This window comes from Colossoma macropomum, unplaced genomic scaffold (assembly GCF_904425465.1).
Source record: "Colossoma macropomum unplaced genomic scaffold, Colossoma_macropomum, whole genome shotgun sequence".
In the NCBI taxonomy this organism is placed as follows: Eukaryota; Metazoa; Chordata; class Actinopteri; order Characiformes; family Serrasalmidae; genus Colossoma; species Colossoma macropomum.
Window position 1 is genome coordinate 15,745,023 of NW_023494790.1, and position 22,035 is coordinate 15,767,057.

General features: G+C 40.7%; 1 protein-coding gene across 4 annotated transcripts in view; it reads left to right on the forward strand.

Annotated features, from left to right (window-relative positions):
- Positions 1–22,035, forward strand: part of mpp7a (membrane protein, palmitoylated 7a (MAGUK p55 subfamily member 7)) — a 162,051-nt gene that overhangs the window by 108,286 nt on the left and 31,730 nt on the right. For all 4 annotated transcript variants that reach the window (XM_036572319.1, XM_036572318.1, XM_036572320.1 and 1 more), the window contains 2 exons: positions 501–562; positions 19,162–19,332. In XM_036572319.1, coding sequence (XP_036428212.1) covers positions 501–562; positions 19,162–19,332 — 233 coding nt within the window. The remainder of the gene's footprint in view (positions 1–500; positions 563–19,161; positions 19,333–22,035) is intronic.

A 22,035-nucleotide genomic window follows, 5' to 3' on the forward strand; every position in this document is an offset into this window, starting at 1 on the left:
GTCGCTCTGCCAAAATACTTTGGATTTCCGTGGCTGTCTGGCCTGGGATGAGTAATGACAGAAAATGATAGCACTGGTTCGCATCCACTTTGGACGCTCCGCGCATGGAAAATCGCACATCAGTGATGCTCTGCGCAAAGTGGACTCTGACGTGTGTGTGTGTGTGGATGGCTTCTGTAAGCAGGGCAGTTTCTTGGGCACTGTTCTTCTTCAGAAAAAAAAACATAAGAAGAAAGATTTTAAAGGCTTTCAAATACAGTAGCAAGAAGCAGTGTTTCTCTCTCTCTCTCTCTCTCTCTCTCTCTCTCTCTCTCTCTCTCTCTCTCTCTCGCTCTCTTTCAAGCATATTTGAGCTGGTCACTGTGCATCATTGCTAAGGGTGTTTAGTAATCCCAGTGCAGTCGTGAAAACTGATGGCTTTATTGGATCTCTATCTGTCTCTCTGTCTCTCTCTTTCTCTGTGTGTCTCTTTCTCACTCTCACTCTTTCTCCGCTATCAGGAGGCTTGCTCTCAGACGACCCATGACCATCACTCAGCCTCAGAAAATCTCCAGAAAACCATGTAAGTGTCCAGTGCTATAAACACACACACACACACCCACATACAAAAAGATTTTAGAAGTGCTTTTATCTTATCATGATTCTGACACCTTATAATATCAGACCTCACACACACTTCTCTACAGTGACATGCACACCTAGGAGTGGGCAGTATGGCAGAACATCATGTTGATCTAAGATATTTTCTTAGTAAACAATATGCCTTACAATAGTTGTTTTATTTCTGCCACATTTAAACCTTTATTTACTTTTATGTAAGCTTGGGAAATCCTCATTTTCAGTATTGCTCAGTACCACACAGAGATTAAGAAGACAAGAATAAAATGTTTCCAGATATTAATAGTGTAGGAAGTAGGCTAGTAAAACTCTAAAGCTGAGTGATCAACAGGAAGATAAGACAACTGAACAGGTCTTGAAATACAGCATAAAACAGTTGAAAAATAGTCACCCTTGTATGGTGTTGACCCATCACATTATTGTTTTTTTTTTTTTTAAATCAATACAGCTATAACAGTTTGTGGCCAGTTTGTGTTCTCCTTTAGCAGCTGTAGCCAGTTAGCAGCCTGTCTATGTTGCCCAGCCTCACACATAGAGAGAGACACACACACACACTTAACAGCGGGCCATGTAGGAGGAGAACAGAGTGAAGGGACACAGCACCTCCGCACTTTTATTCCCCACAGGTTCACCCAACACCACGTGTAATATAAATGTGTAGGGGGTGAACAGTGTGAAGCCAATCCAAATTTGTTATTTTATATGTTCTTCACAGAAAATGAGCAAAGGCCAAGGAATCTGAGGGTGAAATAATAATAAATCGCATCATTTTTTTCTTTCGGTGAACACTGAAAATGGATCCATAGACCCGAACACCTCAAGGGTTAAAAACAGATTCCAAACAAGCCCCAAAAAGCAGCTAAACTTGTAGTGAGCTAAAACAGTTACAAGCCAGACGCAAGTAATCCACAAATAAAAGTTTAAAACCCGAACAGAGATTCAGCTTTAGAGTGTCTTTTACCATATACCGCTAGAAGCACATTTACCCAGATCAGTAAAAGCTTGCAGGACCTGAAGTGGAATAAGGGTACTTGAGCAGGTGTGGTAGAGTTTTTTATTTGCAGTGGGCTCTGCGTCCTCAATTGCTGGTCCATATAAGGACCGTGATGCAGTGGGGTGCCCCATTTCTGACACTCACATGCACCCACTATGCATCATTGTTGTTGCTTTTGGTACTCAAAATTTCATTCCAGACTAGGACCACTCAGCGTAGAAGGGTGTGTTTGCAGCTGTCTGACTTACACAGCAGAGCGTAACATATTCAGATGTGAGGTGAAATGCATTTGTTTGTTCATTTAACATAATTTATGTTGATTTCCTGTAGATAAGCAAATGACACCATCTCGCTGGATAGCACACATGCACACTTTCAAACCTAGAGAGCGCAATCTCTGTTACCCTTCATGTCTGCACATTATTGATGTCACCAAGGTGTGGACTTTGAGGAAGTCCTCAGGGCTTGAAGTCCCTTTTGTGACCGGTCCAGAGAGCATGGATATGATAAACGTTATAAGAATATGATGAATTATGAGTACACTGATTTTTGTTTTTTGGGTTTTTTTTCCACCCCTACTAGTGCGTATTAGTACATTCAGATAAACAGGACCATTGGAGCTCTCTTGGGCTCCTGACATTGTTGAAATTTGAGCACTCTATCTCCTGATAATTGTGTAAAACCTTGAAGACTACTCAGATGCCTCTTATAAATTTAATTGGACCTTCTTTTAATGAAACATCTTTCACTTTATTTGTTTAGTCAACATAAATCAACATCATTATTTCAGTTGTGAAAGTTAAGGTGTGAAAATATGCTCAGAAAAGCTTACCATGAAGTGTTATCGTGATATCAGATCATCATATTGCCCTCCGCTATGCTTACCATTATGCTCATTAATGCAAGTGACTGCAGATCTCTGCTTTTAGTCTGCCTTCACTGTCTGCAGTTCTGCACTCGTTTATTTAAGATTTAGTTGTATTTGGCAAAATAAGTGCAGATATTTGTTACCTGGTATGAACAGCAAATGTGCAAAGCACATGGAAGTGTATGGAAAAAGAAGAGAATAGAGAGAAAGATGGAGAGCAATTAAGAGGAAATGAGCTTCAAAGGGGGCCCATCAACTTCTGATTGGTACCATACACGTGTCCTCATACATATCTATATTTGAGCTACTCTCCACCCTTTGTTGCCTCTTGTCTTTGTGTTTCTCTAAACATGTTGTGAGCTGGTAAACACAGAAGTGTACTTACTGTTCACCATGACACAAAGAAAAGCACACACAGGGATATACAAAGAGCAAGTCTACAAGTCTGACTGCATCTGTCATTTCACTCTCATACACACACAAAGTTCCTCTTGGATGTCTATATTAGGGATGTGCATTCTGATTCATTTTAATATTTGAGTAATAAATAGATGTCTAGTTAACTGCAAGACAAAGTGATGACAAAAAGGGAAAAAAGTACGTTGGCCAAAGTTAGATTAGGGCTGTTTTTTGGGTGATAGCACTGGTGTTTGGAGGATAAAAAATAAACGTGTCATCATTCAAAAATAGCCAAAGGAAATTGATTAATTAATGAGCAAACACGGCTAGACAGTGCAACATTTGGTACTGATGGAGAGTCGTTGTCTTCTCCAAGTGGTGTATTATCTCCTCAGTGGGTGATGTGCCAACATGTTCATTTGTCAGAGAAGTATGTTCACTGTTTCTAGACCTACCTAATATCAGACAGAGTAGCAGCTTCCCTAGTAGATTCCCTAGTAAGTAAAAAATCTGCACTAAAGCACTGAGTTCTGTCTTCCAACTCAACAACACATCCTTGGCAACATGCTCACAGTAAGGCACTCATGTTTCTAAATAGCAAAGTACAATATAATACACTCACAAATGCAAGCAGAGCTGTCATATTTTACAGTCCTGTTATGACATTGCTGAATTGTTAGCTTGCATATTTTCTCTGCCTTCCTGTGATGACATACAACAAATACCCAAATTGTGATTCTTAGTATTCAAGAACTGGCACCTCTAACAGTTAACTGACCACTCAAGTACCTGCACACATCACTACAGTATACACTACTGTGCCCAAGTCAGAGACCATCCTTCACTTATTTCTTTTGAAGTCAAAATTCCAGTTTTTTTAGGAGATATTTATTTTTTTAGAGTCCACCAGACCTAAAGCTTCCATTTTTGAGAGATAAGACAAAATCAACTTCCACTTTTGCTTCAGAGGTGAAAAAAAATAAATCCACAGGTGTTTCTGTCCGAGGAGACAGTTTAGCGCTATGAGTCTGAAAGGATGTGTAGCTGTCAAGAAGCTCTTACTAAGAAAAGAAAGTAGACAAAAGTAGAAAATTTGCAGTCAAAGAAAGACATTGCTGGTGTTCTCTGAACAATGGACTGGTCACCCAGTCCAGACCTCAACATCTTTGAATGTATTTGTATCGTGATATGCAGAAAATGCTTCTAAGACTGAACATTGTGAAGGTGTGCAAATCAGTGCTCGTTGTAGAGACAAAAGGCAGAAGACATTTTCTTACCTGACATAAAATAAATAAACAATATAAACAAAAGAGAAATATCTATATAAAAGAAAACAAAAATCTAAACTATAAAGGCTACATATCAGTATTAAATTAACTGAGCATTACACATTAATTAAAATTACAGTCTGATCTTGTGTTTATACATAAAGTTTGTCTCTTACCTTTTGGCTCTAATGGGTTTGAGAAGATTTTATAATGTGGCTCAATCACTCCCAGCAAACTGCAGAACCTGTAACTGAATAGAAGTGGAATCTACAACTGAATCTAGAACTGCAAATCAGTAGCTGTTAACATCCCTACGGAGCAAGTTATTTGTTTCGCCTTTTCGGAATCGGCTGATAGTGGCTGCTTGAATCCTGTGGGGAGTAGTAGCTGCTGAGACTTGTGTTTTCTCCACGATGCTGAAGTTGGCTTTCTATTCGCCAGTTTCCTACTAAAATTTTCCATTCCACCTCAAATGGAGCAGCCATACCATGTAACTACTGCTCCATTTAAGGTGGAACAGAATTTTTTTTGCATTTTTATTCCAGTTTATTCCAGTTCCTGTATATATTTGTGTGTATATATATATATATATATATATATTATATATATATATATATCTATATATATATATATATAAAATATATATATATATATCTATATATATATCTATATATATATATATATAAATATAAATAAAAGCATTTAACATGAGTATTGTGACACCACAGATTTTGACTGGAAATTAAGTGAGAGGTGGTCTCTGACTTTAGCACAGTACTGTACACATATACACACAGCGTAATTCTCTCTATTTGGTTGTGTCATAATGCTTAAATGTCTAAAGGCCTCCTTTCTCTGTGTGTTTAGGTCATCATCCTTAACCATCCACACATACACTGTTGAAAGCTATAGTTCCCATGAAGCACTTTTAAATGCCCTGAACTTGACCTTAATTCACACCTCCACCTTTTCCATTTGTTACATCCCTCCATCACACACTCCAAACAAAGGCCGTGAGGAAAAACTCACATGTGTGTGATGGAGGCATTAATTTTGATGATGACTTTTCCAGGACCACCCTGAGGTGCGATTGAGAATGCAGTCTAAGTCCCTGTCTGCAGTGTATTTCGCATAAAACCATGAGCGCAACTAATACAGTAATCACAGCGCCATTTCATATGATACACGGAACATCAGTGTGTATGTCTGGGTGAGTGTGTGCATAACATTTTCCGGATCATGGCAAACAACAGTCATGTGAGGAGATGTAAAGTTGAGAGGGACAGAGAGGGCTAATGGGGACTGACTCTGGCCTGACCAGAGGCAGACCGTAAATGAGACAGATCCAACCTGGAACCCTGAGCCGGACACTCAGCTGCGGAAACTTCCACAGAAACGTGTGTGTCTGTGTGTGTCTGTGTGTGTCTGTGTGTGTCTTTTGTGTGTCTGTGTGTAAGAGTAGATCCATCTGTGTGTTGGCCTGCAGTGTGGTGACATCAGCCCATATTTCAGAGAGTGATGACTGGGGGCTTGTTCTGTGCACTCCGCTGTTGTGGAGAGAGGTGACGGAACTCACTTTAGTGCTTCATGCCGCACACATAACCTCTTTAATCAGACCTTAAATTTTGATTAAAACCAATGTAGAGTCATGTGAAGAAGTAAGTACACCCCATAAATAGTTTAGATATCAGATCTTCACTTAGTGTTGATAGATAAAGGTGATAGAATTTAACAAGTGACACTTAGAAGTAACATTTATCTCATCCTTTATGCAATTGAAAAAACAGCTGTGTAATTTTCTTATGTGGAAAAATAAGTACGCCCCTACATATGTCACCTGCATGGGAGGTGTGCCGGCCACAGTACCAGAAGCCATCAAGCCGTGAGTGGGTGTCACTAGGCTGTGCAGTGCTGTATCCTTTCTGGGATGAGTTTGAGTAATGCAGCTCCACTGTATATGCTGGCCATTTTAGTGACCAGTCGCCATTGCTTGGCTCAGTAGTGCTAACCTGCTAACTGATTTTCTCTTCTTAATAACTAATCTTGAGGATATGAGTATGACAGGGGTCACAATTCTATTTTTTGTGGTCTTCTTTTTGTTAAGGTTATCTTCTTTCTCTCTCACTTCAGCTTTCATAGCTTAGTCATTTTCTCCGCTCTTTCCTTCTGCCTCCTCCTCCTCCCCATTATCTCTCTGAGTTCGCCGGAGAAGCTGGTTTCACTTTAAGCTGTCGGCTTACTGCACCGACCGTGTCTGTATCAGCATCGCTACGAACACACACACACACACACATATGATACATTATGGTAGTTAAAAGAACTTCAGCTTTGAATTACTCTTTCTCACACGCACACCAGTGAAAATGGCCGAAAGGCCAGCAGTTATTGTTAGCGGTAGTTATCTCTATTTATCTAGAAGCAGCATAGCCCACAATGCTCTGTGACAGTTGTTATGACTGAACTGTACCTGTACCGTGCAGCTGAGTCTCGTAGCGTCGCATCATGTGTGTGTGCTTACGTGTAAGTGTGTAAGAGGAGATGTGTGTTGTATGTTGATGCTGTTCGGTACTTTGGTGTTTTGATTTACGCTTATTCAGTGGAATTGAGAACACGTGAATTGGAGGAAGCTTTTAAAGTGACTCCAAATGTTCTCCTGTCCTGGATGATTCAGCCATACACACATACACACTCAATCCGTTGGTGTTATGACCCATGATGGTTACTCTACAGCTGCAGTTTCACCTGAAGGGTCTTTTAAAGTGTGTTCATAAACTTTCATGTATTGGTTCTTTATATACAGTACTGTTCTAAAGTCTTCGTTTGTTGAATTTCCAGTTAAGATGATTATTACAAGTTCAAGTTCAGTACAAGTTCTTCATTTTTGGGAGATATTTCTGGGGAGATACAAGACAATCCACTTACATAAAGACATGAAAGCGGAAGATAAGTGGGGGAAAAAAGTGGAATTCAAAAGTGGAATTGAAAAAAAAGATCTATTCACATATAGAGAAAATGCAAATCCTAACAACAGTGCAAGACCTGGTAAATCATCGAAACTGTCACCATCAGATAAACAGCACTTTAAGCTTTCATCTTTGAGACAGAGGAGAAAATCAAGCTGATTCAGATCTGAGAAAATCATCATAAAATGTTATCATCATTAAATATTACCTGGATCGTAAGAAGCAGAAAAAACAACCAACTTCTAAGACCATCTAAGATTTTATATATATATATATATATATATGTCTGTGTGTGTGTGTGTGTGTGTATGTGTGTGTATATATATATATATATATATATATATATATATATATATATATATATATATATGTATATATTCTTACAAATTAAATAAAGGCAAGTAGAATGAAAGTCTTTTTTTTTATTTATTTATGACTTGATTTTTTTAACAGTCTTCACATTTTGTTTCTTTCTTTCATCTCCTCTAAGACAATGAGGCGGTTGACTGGGGTAGGTCTTCCCTCTTCTTCATGCTGTCCCTCATTTCTTCCTTCTCTTCATTACTCCTTTCTTCCACTGTTTATTTTTCACTGTTGGTCTATGCAGTCTTCTTGGAAGATGAGGAAGGTACAGTCTTTCAGCCTAAACATGGCTCACCCATTGGATGTCCCAGTTATAAGCTCATTGGCTGAAGGCCACTGTGTGCAGTAATGGAGTTCCCAAACAATGAGTGCAAGGTTGATTAGTGTTCGTTTGACCACGACCACTTCATGGATCATAGCACAGCATATTAGAGGAGGCAGGAGTTCACCACCCTACCTTAACGAGCACCTACAGTAATAGGGCAATGGTTCACTTACCCTATCAAGCAAGCATTTCAGGGCATTTATGGCAATAAATCTATTTTGACATAGATTTACATTAGATATCATACACCTAACCATTTATCGCTTTTGTATGTATATTGAATTTGGAATTACTCTCATAAATTCATATTGCATTTGAATGGCCCAGTATTTCAGCATGACATCATTCACTCAGTCATAAATGGCATAGATTTAATTGGTTGTGGAAATAATTAGAATTTTACACAGTATATGGTAAGGTCCGCATGTGTGTATTCTATCATGTTTCTTGAATCAGCAGTTGTACAGGCTTGCTGTAGTGTAGTTTATAGCTTCAATAGACCACCGTAACAGTGCATTTCTGACCCTATTATATCCCACAATTGGGGATTAAATCTACTTCATGGCTCTCGGTCTGTGAAAGCGAGTGTCTTGTAAAAGTGTTGTGTCCCATTATTTAGCGATTCTGCGTCATCGTATTGTGACTCATATAATAGCAAGGTGTTGGTTGTAAATGCCTGTTCCTTCACCCCCCTCCCTTTATTGCAATCTATAAAATAAATATTAAAACCATTGTGTAATGTCTCTGATGTGTCAAAGTGGATTTTATGTTCTTGTCTGTGTAGCTCCAAGTCTGCAATTGTTAACTTGTATGTATTCTCAGGCTGCTTTGTGGTGGGTTATATGGTGAGAATGTGGTCTTACTTGTGCAGATTGTCTTTCTCTTCCTTGGTATTTAGTGCTCCATAATTTTCCTTTGAATACGGTGCTTGAGACTTATGTTTTTACATATCTCTGCTTTCCTCTCTTCCCTCTCTTCTCTGCAGAAGAGACTGATTTTGCCACCAATTTAAGTGGATTGAACATCGGTGAGACACTGTTCTTCTTTACATTCTGTGTGTGTCCTGCCTTACCTGCTCTGTGAGATGGTACTTGTGAGATAAGGATATTTACAGTCATGTGTTCCGTTTCATGTGCTCTCCATCTCTTCTCTTTGGCTGTCTCTCTCTTAGGGTTGCACAGTGAATCTGATTTTATCACTGTTGTGATTTCCGCAAAAAAAGCCATTACATTACAGAATGCCTCTAATTACGTTACTCAGATACAGCACAAGAGTACTGCCTTTCATAGTTAGTTACGTTAACTTACTTAGCAGAGACTCTTAGGCGGAGTGATTTACACGGTAGGGATGTAGTATTAAATTAGATGTTAATGTTAGGTGTTAGCTATTGTGATATTCAGCCACTTACAAATCTATACAGTTTTGGGGTAATTACTCAAGAAAGTAATAGATTACAAATTAATAATTACTTCTTTGAAACTGTAATAGGTTTGCTTTTCTCATTCTGAAAATGAGTAATATAAAACTAATCTGACTACTCATTATTTTACACATACAAATCTGTAGCAACTGCACAGTAAAAGAAAAAAACAAGTAGTCCCTTTTCACTACTTAATTTAGAAAGAAACATCCAGTCACAGCAAACATCCAAAAACAGCTTCCTTGAATATTTATGATTAAACTGGAAAGCTTAAAGAGCTTCAGAGTTTCTGAACGACACCTGACCTCCTTAGTTAAGGTTGGGGTGATTGAGGTAGAGATTTCTGTCCATCAATTTCATAGAGTGATTACATGCTTTGACAGATTGCTTCATAATATAAATGCATCAAATGTAATTAATGTTGTTCTTTTAGAGACATATGAGTAACACAAGTAATGTAATTCCTGTTAAGTCAGTAACTATAATGAGATCACAAGAATTTAAACTGTAATGTAAACTGTAAACTGTGCTAAACTGCTTTGTTACAGGAAGAAAGCCATCACGTTTTTTGTAACATGTTATTTTGTATTGTGTTACCGCAGCACTGCAGCCAGACGGCTAAGCCAATAATCACCAACTCTGCTTCTTGAGATCTACCTTACTGCAAACTTCAGCTCCAACACTAATCTGATCCATCTAATTGTTGCCTTTGGAATTTCCTCATTAGCTGAATGAGGCGAGTTAAATTTAGGTTGCAGATGAAACCTTTGGGAAGGTGGATCCCCAGGAGGAGAGTTGGTGACCACCGCACTAAGCTATTATTAACTACTGGCTTATGAAAAGACTTTTTTCATTCAAAATGACTATTTTCATTCCCAAGATTTGTGTAAAATATTTCAAGCCATGCTGGCTACTGTACATAACTGAGTGTGACCAACCTTTATCACTATAAATTTGTGTATTTTAATCAAAATTTCTCATCTTGCACATTGTAACCATAAAATCCAACAAATTTATCACACATCGCATTTTATGTTCCCATTGTGCAGCCCTCTTTCTCTCTCTGTCTCTCTCTCTCTTTCTATGTGGCCCTTTTTTTTATCTGCGCTGCTGTAGTAGGCCAGCTCCCTCACTCTGCTGGTAACCCTAATGACTGAGAGTTTGTTTTGTGCTTGTCTTTTGCTCCTCTTGTGGCTCCAGTGAAAGTCCAAACATTTTCATCACGAGAAGATAAATGTTTTCGCCTGTGACTGTAAACAGCTGTTTTAGAGCCTAAAAGGCTCACTCGAGACACTAAGCTGTGCACTAAATGAAAATTTGTATTTCAGTGAAATGAGAGAAATGTGTTGTCTGTAGCTACAGTAAAGAACAGGATGAGTGAAAGCCAAACAGGCAATTTTGCACTCATTCCTCATATTCCAGTCATAAACGGCTGTAGTTTATGGTTTTCCTGTGTGCTGGCAGCATCCTTAGTCTAAATAGCTCTTTGTAAAAGTTAGACATACTACAGTTCAAGGATCTGGCTCTGTTCCACACTGTTGTGGTAGCCATCCTACAGGCCCTTGATGTGGTCACTCTTGGCTAGTGGACCTTTCAGGGGCCCGATCTCCGGCCTTCTCTCCGCTCTGCTTTCCGTTGTTAGCGTGTAGAAGAATGAGGGTCATGGAACCTTCTCATTGCAAAGGTCACTGCACATACACATGGCGCATTTTGCTGTAATCACATTTGTCAACTAATTGTTGTAGTTCTACTTTCCTCTTTATTCACTCTTTTCCTTTAACTGTGTTCCACTTTTTCTCTCTATCTCACTTGATCGCAAGTGTTTTGTAGTAGACACTGTGTGTTTTTGTAGGCCTGAGGCCTCTGTGAGGTCATGCCTTGGTCGAGTCGTTGGATACCCTTTAGACATTTAGACCTGTTTGATTTCACAGGAGATCCAGTGTTGGCAAAGTTTATAAATAAATCCACACAATCCACTCTGCCAAGCTCAGTCAGCCACTGTCATCCTATAGGGATAAACTTTTCCCTTTTCAACAGCGTGCCCCTTTACTTTCTGCCCTTCTGTTTTTCTCCACGCTTTCATTACCGGCCCTCCTGACCTCGGCCTCTCCTCTTCCTCCCAGTGGCCAGGCTACCTCCAGAGCAGGTCCCGGGACAGAGCTGGCGCCTTTCCGCACCCCGCCACGCTCCACACACTACCGGTAACAGGAGAGCATTCTGAGGGGGGAACACGCAACCCCTAAAACAAAACCCTTCTTTACCAGCCCCTGCAGCCCTCAGCGCATGGCCCACGCTCAGTCCTGCGAGTGTGATTCAAACCTGGTGTGTGCAGTTGTGCTGCAGTGAAGTGTGCAGATGCGTTCTGTGTGCTGCTCAGGTTTCTGCTGGTGGGATGTAGGTGGGTGTTTGGGTGCTGGAAACATCAGTACAGTTCCCCTGCAGTGCAGCCTGTCAGAGCAGCTGGAAGATCCAGCTTCTGCTTGGGGTTCTCACCATTGTTGTACTGTGCAACAGTCTTAGAACAGCAAAGAAAATTGTTTAAAGTTTTTTTTCTGGGCAGTAATTATGTATTCACTTGTAAACACATTATAGAACAAATACAAATAAACTGTCAAAGTTAACACGTTAAGAATGCTAAATGCCTCTTCTCTTTTTTTTATGCTGTTAATTCATTTTCTTAGTTTGACCCTTCCACCCATCCATAATAGTGCAGGCTGAAATCTGCTTAGCTCAGACACCATGTTCACTGTATGTCCTCTCATTCAAACACGGTTTTAAATGGCTCTTAAAATGGAAGCTTTGACAGACTATGCTGGACAGTGCTTGCTGGAGAACTATGGATAAATGAGCAGCAAATTAACAAAAATAATAGCAACTTGGAAAGCTTCACTTCCAGTCAAGAGCCTCCACCTTAACAAGAATCTCTGAGCTATTTGAACAGGAATAAGAACGATACAATTGCAAGTTGTAACCATTGACCATATATGTGATATGTACACCACTTGGACAAAGCATGATAACCACTCACTGCAGTGCTGTGGTATTCCGTGATGGCAGTATAATGCAGGATAATGCGTCCTACCACACTGCACACATTGCTTGAGAATGGTTTAGGGAGTATGACAGAGTTCAAGATGCTGCACTGGCCTCTAAATTCCCTAGATCTCAATCCGATCAAGTATCTGAGGGATGTGCTGGAACAAGAAGTCCTGAAAAAAAAGTTTTTCTTTACAGACAAATTTGAGCAAATAAAACAAAAGAGATTAATCATGATAACTACACAAAATAAATTCATCATGATTGATTTTTTTATAGTTTTTAATAGGTTTTAATAGTTTGACTGGCCTAAAATAAACACATTCAAATGTAGAATGTCCTCTTTTCAAAAATCTTTAGAAGAGTTTAGTTTCGCTTCTTCTTGTCACCTAGCCATTGCATGGATTTGTTGAATTCCACCAGAACATCTAATATTTTGCCTAATGTAGGATTGACTAGCTAAACCAGGTACTGGATAGTAAGTACAAATACTGGGTTGCCTGGAGAACAGGTTTAGAAATGGTACACTGTGTGTGTAGCTGTTTATTTCTATTTACTTTAGTGTTATTTCTTTTCCAAGCATGTAAACACCCAGATGAAACTTTAAAGGCAATTTAATCAGATGGCTTAAGCCTTTTGTGCAATAACGAGCATGTATGTATGTGTGCCTGAGAGCGTGTATGTGTGTGGCAAGTAGGAGTGTGTTGGACGGCTGTAGTCTTGAGATTGCTATGTGGACGACTGACATGATGGAAAGAACCATTCATTCTTCCAGACACTCTGTACTCATTCATCCCATAGGTCTGTGAGTGTAAGATTATGTATGTGGTTTTTTACTAGTCCATTCATTCTGTCCTCACTGCGCCTCGTCCGGTGCTAACAGAACAAGATTTGGAGCCCGTGTGATCCATCAGCATGTCTGAGTGTGAGGCCGCTGAGGAGAAACGCTACATCATAGCATCAGATACAAATTCCTCTCAGAAGCATCGTCATATAAATGTCCTACATGACTGAAGCAGTCCCGCTTCTCCAAAACTCTCCTTAACTGACCACAGCACCTCCCCTCTAAACATCCGGCAGCAATACAAAGTCGGCACTAGCGGTTGAGGGAGAGAGGTGGAAAACAAAAGCAGATGAAAATGGTCAGGGAGGAGAAATGCAAGCTGGGAAAGCCATCAGCCCCCAGAATCCAATTAAGAAAGAAGTTATGGAAAAACAGAGCCCACATTTTTAGGGCTGAAATAAAAAAAGAAAAAATTCCATTTCCAAAATGAGTTTATCTCATATGTCTGCAGGTCATGTAGACAGGAAGAGGTAAACTGATTTCTGTAGGTGCTTTGAACAGCTACAGATTAACATCCTCTTTATTATTATTATTATTATTATTATTATTATTATTATTATTAATAATTTTTTTAATGCTCACCCTCCTCAGCTAGATGACACCCCTGGAACTGTATCGGAACTGACCTTGGTTCTGGGCGTGTATCTATTTGTGAGCATCTATATGTATGAGGAAGATCTTTGAATGGTTTTGAACGGACTGCTTGGACCGTCTAAGCTTGGCCAGCATGCAGGACAGATGATTGGAGTTGTCTGGATGTTCCAGACTCAATGTTTAGTTTTCTAACAGCAGTGGTCAGTGCAGGCCAGGTATTGCTGTGGATCATTGCAGATGCTGTATGTGTGTGTGTGTGAGTCTGTGTGTTTGTGTGCGATACTGTGTGTGCGCAAGTGTGATCACACTGACCAATTGAGTGGTCGTATGATGGATTGAGCAGGCGATTGATGAGACAAACAGCAGTGGTTTGTCCAGCCTCTTAGATTTGGCCTGCCTTCTCAATGATCCTATTCAATGCACCTCAAAGGCTAAATGTACTAGTGATGACTGCACTGGGCTCGAGAAGAGCTGGCGGCCCACTGACTTATGCATGTGTGCAGATGTACGTGTGTTTGTGTGTTTCCCCTGACGCATTTAGACAGCATTCCTGCCCTGACATTCTTTTGTCTAAAGCGCTTTGGGATAGGACAGAGGGGAAAAACAAATATCGCTTCTTGACACAAGCCGTCTCTGTCCTGGCCAACAGGAGCGGGGAGTCACTAAGCCTGTAACACTTGGGCAGAACACACACTTTCCACATATGCAGCGCAATGGAAACAGCTCCTACAGTGTGTTTTCCCCCAGACATCAATTCTTAACGAGTACAGCATGATTCAAAGCTGTGCCCAATGCATATTTCAAATAGCACTGCTAAATAGTTGTGCTTTTTTCCCCCTACTTTCCTTCTTTTTTTAATCATCACCTGCAATTGTCATCCATCTTTTCCTTTTCTTGCGCCATCCTGCTACATGAAGAATGGTAGCCCATAAATGCTCAATGTGTGAGGTGCTGCTGAGAGATGACCAGAGGCCATTCAGGTTAGTCGACATTAAAAGATTGCTCCCCCCTTGAGAAATGGATACGATATTGAATTCAGTTACCATACATGCCTCGGGGTCAGATGTTTTGGTACATGCTCAAGCGGTAGCCTGAGAGTTGCTGTGGAAACTTCCGGCTGTTTGATGCTGGGGGTCTGTTGGATGCTACCCCAGAGTCCCTTCCAGTACCCCTAAGGCCTTCCACAGATGCCTGTAAAACGAGGGGGAGAGAGCTTCTGAAGGCCATATGCCTGTCTACTTGGATTGACCATACACCCACACACCGCAAGGCTGTGTTCAGACTGCAGGCATATTGGATTTGCTTCTCAAATCAGATCTTTTGAGATGACTGTCCGCACTGTTTACTAGTGATCAGATCGGATTTGTGTGTCTAGACATCACCAATCTATCTCCATGGGTTGCTGTGGTAACGACGTAGATGTCAGTAACTACATAGCTACGCTGGTGACGCAGATTTCAAACGCGGATGCAGGAGAAATGGAGATGCATCGTCTCGCCCTCCAAACTACTCTGAATTCTCTGGCATAAGCATGAATCTTTGGCACTCTTCTTGAATCCCTTTGCTTCAGTCACATTGGATTTAACATCAGTGTTGTTTTTTGTGTTGCTCATGATGCAAAAGGCACTTAAATCCGGTTTCAGCATCCAAAGCATCCAGACTGAGACGCATCTGTAAAAATCCAGTTGGAGTCGCATTTCAAAACGCCTCCAAATGTGGTTTGCATCCAATTTGCAAAAATTGGATTTCATATGTTTTTTTGATGTCCAGACTATCAAAAATCAATCTGGATGCAATCTGGATATGTCAGTAAATGGATCTGTGCTGGCAGTCTAAACATAGCTAAAGACAAGCACACATCTCTTGGGCAGTAAGTCTTCCATTAACCTTGCTGCAACATGGAAGGTATAAGCTGAGAGCCACTATAAGGAAAACTATGTTCACTGTAGTGCTCCATGGTGTTGGGATTGAAATGCAAAAAGTGCAAAAAGGTAGCACAAATACTGGATGTCCACTTTCCCTAATTATTCATGGAAGTTATAAAAAACATAAATTAAATGTACTTTTTTTATTTTTTTAATCAGTTTGACACCAGCAGACCAATAGAATGTGGTAACAGCAACAAATAAAATGAGATATTAGGGAGTGCTTTGTTTCTTAATGTATATAAAAAAAAAAATTCAGCTTTAAATCTTGCAATGACTATTTTTGTGCAGGTACTTTGGTGTATTTTGCCATTCAACACGTTTTCTGCAGCATTTGTAATTTTTATGCACTCACAACAGACTGTGAAGATAAAATTGCTAATATTTGGGTGATGTTATGTCAGTGTAATGCCCTATTATTTAAAGAAATCTAACTATGAGAAATTATATTCTTGCATGATACTCTTCTAATCCTGATGTCTACAAATATTGTGCCTCCACTGTTGGCCCTTTTATTCTTATGATTGTTTCTTTCTTGCAAATACATCTGTGATTATGATGTTGACCGAGCTCCCTGCAATGTTTCTTGCCACAGACGCCGCAGATGCCGCAGGGGGCATGGTATTGGTCCTGCCTCACAAGGCTCTGGCTCTTGGACGCCCTCACTCACTCGCCCCACACATATGCTACATTTCCTCCACAGCAGTTAGATATTATCGCTCTGGAAAATGGGCGCTCTGGAGCGGCAGTGGCTCATGGGCGAGTGTGCGCGTACGGCCGCCACGTGTGTCTCACTCTGTTTACACTGAATTTGGAGGCTTTCTTAAGTTGTTGTTTTTTCTTTTCTCTCCCGAGTGGAAGAACTGGTTTGATTTGTGAGCTGCTAGTCAGTGAATGTAGGTTGTGTTGCGCTGAGGGCCAATTAGCCCGTCACGCCACAGCACGCGCCATTAGGTGGTGCGTGTTTGGGACTGTGGTGTGGACACGTGTCTGCGTCCCAGCCGCTATTCACTATAGTCAGCACTAGAAACTGGGAAAATGGGGAGGAACTTCATGTCTATCCTGGCACTGCTTGCATTCTACGTCCACATTTTTGACTTTGTCTCTTTTAACCAGAAGGCATTTGAGCGAGCAGTTCTTATGGCATTAGTCTACCAGGGTGCATTGTCACTTCAAATGTAGATTTGTTTTACAAAACCACATTCTTTGTGGGGAAAAAAGTAAGAGTTTAAGAGTCTTTGACAAGAACCAGGTCCAGAATAGCTTTTCCCCCCCTCTCGGATTCTGGACTGAATTAATTTCCATCCCTTTTGTCTAATTCAGCCTCCTTCAACAACAGGGGTGGGGAGACGCTCACTGTCCAAGCCTTGATTTATTTATCCAGATCAAGACAAAGGGCAGCGCTTCGGCTATTTAGACGTATCTGTCTTGAAGGCTTTAAATGATTCTGAATGGTCCCGATTACGAAGCCTCTTCAACTGGAGAGCGGCAATTTGTATTGACTGGCCGCAACAGAGCAGAATAATGAAAGCTATACACCTGCCCTGAGCTTCCCCATGCCAGAGCCGATGAGCTGCCGGCACCTTGTACATGCAGAAAGGCAGGCTAATTAAAAGGAACAGGCCATTCAGTGCTTTAATTACAAACCAGTGGGGCATTCTCCAATAGGGAGCAATCATGGTCACCAGAGCAATGTGCAGCTTTCTTAATTCTTGTTGAGCTGTCCATAATTTGTTAATCTTTAAGTTTGATTAATTACTTACTCTTTTTTTATTTATCCAGTGCTGGGGTGAAGTGGCACAACTAGTACAACTCACCCAGTAGAACAAAAGTCTGTGCTGTGTGCCTGGTGTAACTTAATACCCAGCACAACCAGACACATACACTCACACACACACACACGCGCAAAAACACTTGTGTTCTGGTACAAGGACGGTTTGACTTACGGCGTGTTTCATTTGTATCCCAACAAAGGTCCCCACCAGCTCTTATTAAGTGACTATTTGGAAAAGAACAAGCTGTAAAGAATGCAGGATCTTTCTACAGCAACACATCTGTGCAGAACTCGTGGGCTCTCTGTGCTGTGGAAACTATTAAAAGGGATTGGATCAGACTCTCTTTCTCTCCCCGTTCTCCTCAGTCCATTATTTTTGTACTCCCCTAATCTTGGGCATCTTGCATCATATCCATGTGTCCATTAATCACCGTTTTTGAAAAAAGAGAAAAAAAAACAAAAGGAGGAGTACATGCTGGGGAGAATATCTTGTGCAGAGATGGAGTATTAGGTGTCTTTGGTTTGGTACTGTGCTTAGTCTAACTAGCATCTGTCATAAATATGAAATGGGGCTGTTCAAATCAGGGGTGCGTTTCAGTTTTCAGTGCAGTCTGGTGTCATTAAACCAGACCCATTGCTATCCAGAATATTCAGACAGGAAGTTTTTGTGGTGGCGTTCCTGACGACCTTCAGTGCGTGAAAAGCCATCAGCTGTAATGGCCCTTGCTAAGGGGACTCAGACCAGCCACCCCCTGAAGCGCCACAGCCCAAGGCTATTCCATCCATTGCACCCTGCCTGCAGAAGAAACACACAAATATGAGGCTGTGAAAGACAGAAAAAAAGAAGCTGCCTGAGGTATCAACTGCACATGCATCAGGGACGTGGCAGTGCATTTTATTTGGAAAAGCAGCAAACCACCATCACATCAGAGTAGAGCTGTGCCAATACTGAGATTACTTGTTAGACTGTAATTCTATTTTTCATAATTTGACATGCATTTTTGCACATTGCTGTAGTTCAGTCAGTGTGGATTGACACCTGTAGATGGCAATAGCTGCGAATGCCAAGACAATTTTAAAATTCCCCCAATTTAGTCGTTGTCAATTCCACTAACTAGGTCTCCATATCACTTGGGGCCTAGTACATGCTTCCTCTTATACATATGATGCCATCCACCAAACCTTTTCAAACTGCTGCTAACACATCACTTGACAGCTCAATCCGCTTAGAGGAGAATACTTATGCTGATAGATTCCCCCTTTGGCCTACTTCATGCAGAGCAATGAGGAAGAGAGGAAGGGCCATACTGCCCAACTCTTAGATTGTTGTAATCTTCTATAGCGTATTTGCTGTACATTAACCATGATCGAAGTTTGATCAGCCCCTGAAGCAGTTGGATGGGTGGACACATTTTTGAATCTATTAAGAAACATTGGGTTTAACAGATTACTATTATTTCAAATTATGAGAATTAACCATTGTGATCCAATTGCGAAATTGCGATGCATCGAATCATGCATCAAGAGGGAGAGGCAAAAGATGTAAGTGATGGAGTTTTATGATCCTGTGAGCAAAAGCCCTCAAATGATAAGGTTTGTCTTTATCAGGCTTTAACATCCAGTGACTCTGCTGAGTCTTCTTTACTGATCTCATACAGATGCTCTACACCAGACAACACACACACACACGAACAAACGAGTACAATACTATGGATTATAATTCTGATGTTGCATCTCTCATATTTTTTTCATTCCTTTGTTCCCCTCTAGCTGGTTTCCGGAGGAGTTTCCGACTAAGCAGAAGAGACAAGAAGACGAATAAGTCTATGTATGAATGTAAAAAGAGTGAGCAGTATGACACTGCTGACGTCCCAACTTACGAGGAAGTGGCCCGTTCTCGCAAAGGACACGGAGCCAAACATAGACTCGTCATTTTGGTTGGTAAGTGCTGTGTTTGTATGCGTCTTTCAGTGTTATTTTAACAGTTAATGTAATCTTAAACTATAAAACCTCCCTTTTACAGTCCGCACTAGGACATCAATAATCAATTGGTTGGTTTCTGTACCTTTTTTTTTTTATATGCATATTTGCTTAGCGCTATGCTGAGGACATGCCCATCTGGGACGCCCTACCACACACTAGCCCATATCACAATCAGGCTTTATTGGCCAAGGAATTTGTCTTTGGTTACACAGTAGCTTATGGGTACACAGTAGCACATGGTGACTGACAGTAGAAGCTTCACACCTGTACATTATCATAGACATCCATCCCTTCAGTTCCACCATGCATACACACAGTCACACAATCATGCAAACATCTATACTTGTAGGAATTCATGCAGATAGACATTTGAAACATGTTTAAAGTGCAAAATACAGAGGCCGGATAGGAGGTAACAATACTAAATAAGATTTTAAAAAATTAATAAAATAAGGATTAAGTACGAAAACACTTTGTCAAGAAGTACAACACTGCTTATGTGCAACAGCTGATCATGAGTGTAATGTCATGAGGAAGGACATTTTTCTGCAGTCTGATGGCTGAAGTGGCTGACTGAGGGGAGGAGCTGAAACGGGGGATGACCTGTGTGTGATGGGTCAGCAATGATTTTCTCTGCATTCTTTCTAGTTGTGGAGGTGTGTGGATTAAGCAGGGAGGGAAAATTGATACCAGTGGTGTTTTCTGCACACTTGATTTGTTCTGCAATTTGGGAAGGTCATGTTTGGTGGCAGAGCTGTGCCAGACTATGGTGGAGGTGGTGATGACAGATTGTGAACCAGCAGCTTTTGAGGCAGGTGGAACAACTTCAGCTGCCACAAGAAGTACGTTCTCTCCTGGGCTTTCTTTGTGATGGAGTGGGAGTTGGTGGCCCACTTCAGGTCCCTGGTAGTTGTTGTTTCCAAGAACTTGAAAGACTCCACAGTCTTGCCTAGGATGGTGAGGACTGGCAGGGGTTGGGGCTTCTCCTAAAGTCTGTTGTCGTTTCCACACAGTCAACACCAAGTGACTTCTCCAGAGGACTGGCTATTCAACCACACATCTGTAAGCAGACTCCTAACTGTCTCTTGACTAAGGGGTATATGGAGGTGCACTCATTAGTGCACATGTTGGAGAGCACACTGATTGTTCGAGTGCCTGCTGAGAATTTTCCCAGCCTCATCTGCTGCTTTCTGCCTGTGAGGAATCTCGTAATCCACTGTCAGGTGGAAGCAGGTACACTAGATTGGGAGAGTTGAATGTGGAGCAATGCTGGAAAAATAGTATTAAATGCAGAGCTGACACTTAAAAACAGGTTTTTTGCGTGTCCTTGACTGGTCAAGGTATTGAAGGATAAGATGAAGTCCCATGTTCACTGCATCATCCACAGACCTTTTTGGCCTAATGTGCGCACTGCAGGGGGTTCAGTGGGAGGTTTGTGATGTCCTTTGGTTGTGCAACAACCAGTCCTTCAGGGGATTTCATGGCTACAGAGGTTAGGGCGATGGGTCTTTAGTCATTCAGCCCTGTGACGGCAGTTTTTCATTTACAAGGCTATATAAGTATGTTAGTAGGATAAAAATATTAATAACTATAAGTTTACAGGCGCAAGTTATGTCTTTAGAGCAGTGGTCACCAAACCTTCTCCTGGAGATCTACTTTCCTGCATAGTTTAGTTCTAACCTGCTTCTTATATTTCCTTATCTAAGACTAATGCATCTGATCCAGGCAGTCAAGGGCTGTGTCTACAACTGCATTCTGCTCTAGTATACATACTTATAAATGCACTTCTATTGTTGATGTGCCATTTTTGACATTCAATTTAGTATCGTAGTGTGCAGTTAAGGATGTGGTCAGGGACCTCTGAAAAAGTTAATTAGCTGGAGCAGGTGTGTCAGATTGTGAAACTAGACTCTACAGTAAGGTAGATCTCCAGAACCAGGGTCGGTAATCATTGCTTTAGTGCATCCCTGCTGCACTTTTCTTTGAGTATGAGCGACATATTTTTCCCATGTGAATCTATATCAGGCCAACGGATGAATGTTCATTTTTCTTTTAATCAAAAACTAAACTCACATACATATATATAAAAAATAACGCTGCCTGGCTCAGTTTTTATTATGACATCTTTGTTAGTACTGTAAAAAATGATGATTTAGATATATTTCTGAGCCATTTTGCTCTTTTGGGTCACACTACAGCCAACATGCTCTGGCACAAGAGTAACAGTGAACTAAAGTATTTTATGACTAACTGAAGAAATTGTAACCACTGGCAATTGAGATAAAATACAACAGCTAGACTTGTGACATCTTTTACTCGAATACCGACTGGTGAAATGACCAGAATGCACTTTTCTAAGATACAGCTATTTCTTCTTACTATATTTCAGTAAGGTTTAATATAGCTTAATGACCGTGAAGTGCTCCCCTATAATCTAAGGGCTAATCTGTAAATATGAGTGTATGTAAATATTAGTTGAATCTCTAGTGTAACTGCAACTAGGCATTCTTTCAAACTAAGAGAAAGCAAATTCAGCTGTTTCAAGCTTGCAGCTTATTTCGTTCCTTAACTGAAAAGTAACAGTGAGAAAATTCCAATTTCAGAAGACTGTATGTCCCTGGATATTTGGACTGTAGTTTCTGTGCCTGCTTTGGGGGTCAC